This window comes from Nuphar pumila, chromosome 7 (assembly GCF_984573655.1).
Source record: "Nuphar pumila chromosome 7, dmNupPumi1.hap1.1, whole genome shotgun sequence".
NCBI classification, from domain to species: Eukaryota; Viridiplantae; Streptophyta; class Magnoliopsida; order Nymphaeales; family Nymphaeaceae; genus Nuphar; species Nuphar pumila.
In genome coordinates, this window is record NC_143255.1 from 21,651,048 (window position 1) to 21,656,177 (window position 5,130).

At 40.6% G+C, this 5,130-nt stretch overlaps 1 protein-coding gene across 1 annotated transcript; it reads left to right on the plus strand.

Annotated features, from left to right (window-relative positions):
• The first annotated feature begins 1,998 nt into the window (after nucleotides 1–1,998).
• LOC149831477 (multicopper oxidase LPR1 homolog 1-like) lies at nucleotides 1,999–4,445 on the plus strand. Its single transcript, XM_090013025.1, has 3 exons — nucleotides 1,999–2,235; nucleotides 2,807–4,261; nucleotides 4,392–4,445. The coding sequence occupies exons 1-3, from the start codon at nucleotides 1,999–2,001 to the stop codon at nucleotides 4,443–4,445; spliced, it is 1,746 nt and encodes a 581-aa protein (XP_089869151.1).
• Nucleotides 4,446–5,130: the final 685 nt, after the last annotated feature.

Consider the following 5,130-nt stretch of genomic DNA (forward strand, 5'->3'; position numbering starts at 1 on the left):
TACATTTGTCAACTTGCTTGGTGGCATGGGAACTGCACTAATTAAATCTGACTCCCCTGCAAAAGGGAGATCTTAGATCAATAAAAATTCCCCTCTCAAAATTTAAGGATCTCTGGCAAGAAGAACGCAGGGAATGTTGGGCCACAAATGAAGGATCTAATAAACCTCGGTTTTGAGATCCTTGTTTTCAAAACATACTCCAGTTTTGAGAATTAGGTATTCAAATACATGTTTGGAAGCCAGAAAGATGTAGGAAAAGTGATGCAAAATGGAAAATTCATACAGTTTTTTCAACCCTTCCAAACCATAGACTTTTTTGCTAAGAGAGTTTCTAAAAAGTACACTTTTTTATGATAAACATCCTTCCATGGGGGTGGAGGAATGTTTCCTACCAAAAGAAAATTTATTTTTGCATTCCCCACCACCCATCTCACCACCGCCACCACCATCCATCTCACCACCACCCTCCTCCTCCTCTCTTATTTTTTCACATCTTCCCACTCCATTTTTCTCATGCTACACAAACAAGCTAAAAGCTTTTTGGTAAACTTCTCATATGAAAAACTCTCATAGGCAAAACTTTTTTTTTTCTATGAGAGTTTTTCTCTCTTCCAAACGTGCCCTTAGAGTGTGTTTGGCACGGAGGACAAACCCCACTACAATGAACAATGAGGTCCCCGCCTAGTGCATTCGTGGCGGAACCCGTGAGTGGCATGTCCTAGCGGAGCTTGTCCAGCCAATCAAACGCCCTCTTCGTTTCTTCCAAGAATCCAGCCAAAGCAATCACATTTCATGAAAAATGGGATTCTCCACCCATGCCACAATACGTCTATGACTTTAATTAGTAAGTTTAATTGGTTTATTGCATGTTTTATGTGGCCCGTCAATAAGTGTCTTGGAGTAAGACAGGGTATCACATTCTTTTTGTAAAATGTGATTACATATAATCCTACTGTAAGCTTCTCACTTTCAATTCTTGCCATCGAGAATGGCAACCACGATTGGTCTGGGCTCATGAAATTTCGCTGGAACATGTGCTGTGTCATTTATATTTCGTTTGGACATTATGGCAACGTTTTGTTAGTTCATGACATAGTGACACATAGTGCAGATTTTTTAAATAATGCGAGAAAGTGGGTAAACGTCTTAAATGGCAAGTTCTTGCGAGACTGTCAAAATATCATGATGTTTTTATATAAATGTCAACATCACATTTTTATCATAATATTCATGCTTTTAACAGCAGTTTTGTGAAGGAAATATCATTCTATTTTTATAGTTATACTTTTTCCTTTTTCATAAAAACTGCTTTTAGTTATAATTAATTTATTTTTTGCTGATAATAAAACACAAGAAATATAAAAGTTTTGGCTTTTTTGAATTTATAAACCGAAGAAACCGCACACGAAGCCCTGGTCGCACTGGCTCAGCCTACAATACCTCCGGCAGCGTAAAACTCCGAGATTTTGGCTGTTGAGATTTGTCATTTTAAACATTTTGTCAATAATGTATGGTTCATGGCACCCCGAAGGGGGTGGTGGAGTGTGGTTGGGTTGACACCGTCATACGAGAGGTTGAAATTCGAATTCATAAATGACAACAGCTTTTCCCTTCACTCTTAGGAAAATGATTTTCGAGCTAATCTCCCTAAGAGAGAAAGAGTGGCTCATGATTTCCATCTAAGTGGAGAAATCATGTCCGTCCATCGATCCCATGGTTTTCACTTGATATGAATATTCATATATTAGAGAAACTTTAATAACTTTCAAGTATGCCATACTGTAGTCTTGTGAAAAAATTTCACATGATAAAGGTTCCCAAGATTATTATTATTATTTTTTTTGCTAAAAGAATACTGAGAATGGTGCATATAGCTTTATCATCATAGCATTGGTAATCAATTTTACATTAGTTATCAGTAGAATACCTAATAAATTGTAGTTCTCTCTTTTTAGTTTTCCAGGTAAAAGGGTGCAAGAAAGAAAAAACCCAAGAGAAATGTGGAGATTTTTGTGTGTTTATCTTCTGGGTGTATGTTTCCTGCATGCGGTCACCATCAGCGGTGACTCTCCGGCGCCACCTCCTGTCACAGCAGCAGATCTTTTCAAGGTGGCCAGCTCTCTTCAAATGTATGTCGATGAACTACCAGACATGCCAAAGATCTACGGCTACACTATGCAAGATGGACAACCCCAGCCTGCCAATCTCAGGATAGGAATGTTTGAAAAGAAATGGGTATGATCCTATTTTCCAAAATTAATATTCGCTGCACCAACACTTTAGAATGCCAATTGGTTTAATCTATTATTGGCGTTTTTTTAGTGATCTTGGCACTGTTTAAATTGAGGTAGGATCATTCAAAGGCCTTCGTCACAAAATCAATTTCTTTACAAGTCATGATAAGCCTAGGACTAATTAATTAATAGATAATTGTACCAAAATGTAGTTCCAGATCAAAGTGAGCTTGCAGCCTGTTGCACTTAATCCAATGGCAATAAGCACCTATATCACATGGACACACTAAGTGTCCACGCGGCACGATCCAACATGTGGACATGCTATGACACGTCTTACATCATTTACAATTTTTTGATATGTAGTAGGAACAATATCAATTGCTTTACAATTGAATTTATTAAAATTTTGAAGACATTCGATGGTATCATTTTTACTGGATAAATGATAATTATATTAATATATAAAATTTTGTATGTGTCTGAAACCTGTATCAGATCTGCCTAACTTGGTGACCTGCAAACTAGTGTGCTACAAAATGAGTAATTCTTTTTTAATTGATTTGCTGCAGAAATTCCACAGAGATCTACCTGAAACCAGAGTCTTTGCATATGGGTCCTCTCTTGAGGAAGCTACAGTGCCTGGTCCCACCATTGAGACCCTCCAAAACGTGCCAACTTATGTGACATGGGAGAACCACCTACCAGAAAGTCACATACTTCCATGGGATCCAACGGTTCCTACAGCAATACCAAAGACAGGTGGCATCCCGGCAGTGGTCCATCTACATGGTGGCATCCATGAGCCTCAAAGCGATGGCAATGCCCTAGCCTGGTTCACTGCAGACTTTAAAGAAACTGGCTCAGCTTGGACCCAGAAGCTGTACACATACCTCAATGACCAGCAACTCCCAGGCAACCTATGGTACCATGACCACGCACTGGGCCTAACCAGGGTGAACCTACTAGCTGGTCTTATTGCAGGATATATGGTCCGAAATGCGACTATAGAAGACCCTCTCAATCTCCCTTGCGGTGAATTTGACCGGAATCTCATGATTTTCGACCGGAGCTTCAGTAGAGACGGTTCACTCTACATGAACCGGACCGGCGTGTGCCCGCCGATCCACCCACAATGGAACCCTGAATACTTCGGGGATGCCATTATAGTGAACGGCAAGGCCTGGCCTTTCATGAAGGTCCAACAGAGAAAGTATCGTTTTCGCATTGTCAATACCGCTAACGCCCGGTACTTCAGGCTCTCCTTGAGCAATGGCCTCTCTTTCATACAACTGGCCTCCGACTACTCCTACCTTCCCAGTCCAGTCACTGTAAAAACCATAATGATCTCCCCATCGGAAGGTGCCGATGTCATCATCGACTTTTCGACATCGACCGGTGAAATTCTGCTTACAAACGATGCGCCATACCCGTATCCTGGTGGGACTCCAGTTGATTCACTCAACAGTAAGGTCATGAAATTTGTCATCCAGTCTAATGGCAAGCAGGAGCCTGATGACTCCAAAATCCCGACGAGCCTCATTGTGTATCCAAAGCCGCTGACAGAAGGTGCATCGATGATGCGTTACATTGGGCTATACGAGTACAAAAAAAATGGCAAGTCGACGCATTTGTACATCAATGGCAAACGGTTAGCGGATCCAGCGACCGAGACACCGCGCCCCGGAAGCACTGAGATATGGAAGGTTCTTAATCTTACACCTGATGATCACCCTTTGCATCTGCATTTGGCTATTATGCAGGCGATCGAACAGCGGCAGTTGCTGAATGTTGACGAGTTCACCGCGTGCATGAACGTGACCAACGATGCGGAGAAGTGCAACGTTAGCAGTCATGCTCAGGGTTCCTTGGTTCCAATCCCTTCCAATGAGAGGACATGGAAGAATACAGTGAGGATAGCCCCTGGAAACATGACTACTTTGGTTGTGAAGTTTGGTTTTGTCCATAAGAATGCACCCTATCCCTTTGATTCCACAGCTGAGCCTGGTTACTTGTATCATTGCCACGTAAGCAATCACGATAAATTGTTTTTAATTTCTTTCTGTAATAATAAATATTTGTTAGATAGTTTGCCTATTTTCCCATAATTTACATCAATTTTATTTAATTCTCTGCAATACATTGTGATGGATGCAGATCCTGGATCATGAAGATAATGCAATGATAAGGCCTTTGAAGCTGGTTTTCTAGGAAAGAGGCAGTGCAAATTACGACAGCTATAAGTTGTGGACTTGTGGTGTTCATCCCACACATGAGATTAGACACGTGTGTGGCAGCTGGTCCTTTTGTTTTTAATGAGTGATAGTTGGTCTTTTACCTTTTTTTTTTTTTAATGAGTGGCAGCTAGCCTTGATGTATGTCAAACTGGTCTTGTTTCAGAGGTTGACCGTCTGTCACCAGAAAAATGTGATCTGTTATTTGTTATTTCACGTGAATAAAATTTACCTACATTAGAAAAAAAAAAGCTAAGCTTGTTATCTATTAGAAAACATTTTATTAAACAATTTTGCTGCAATTCTTTTCCTGGCAAGGCAAAGCAAAACTAGTCTTCCTCCAATCACTGACCAGTTACATGTGATCAAAACGAGAGGGTTGTGTATGTTCGCCCCCGATGATTCACTGAATCCCACGTCCGTGTTCGGGGGATCGAATGAGCGCCACGTATTCATGCACATGGGGCTCGTATTCCCGTGTATGTTGACATAACTTTGCATTGGATTCTGGTGTTGTTGCAAAGACTTAAGTACCCTTTATTGCTGTTCTTCTCATAAAGTGATGGTTTGAAAAAAGGACAAAAATGCCCTTTATTCAAAAAAGAAAAAACAAATAGTTCAAAAAAAGGACAAACATGTCCTCCATCCAGAAAGTCGAGGAT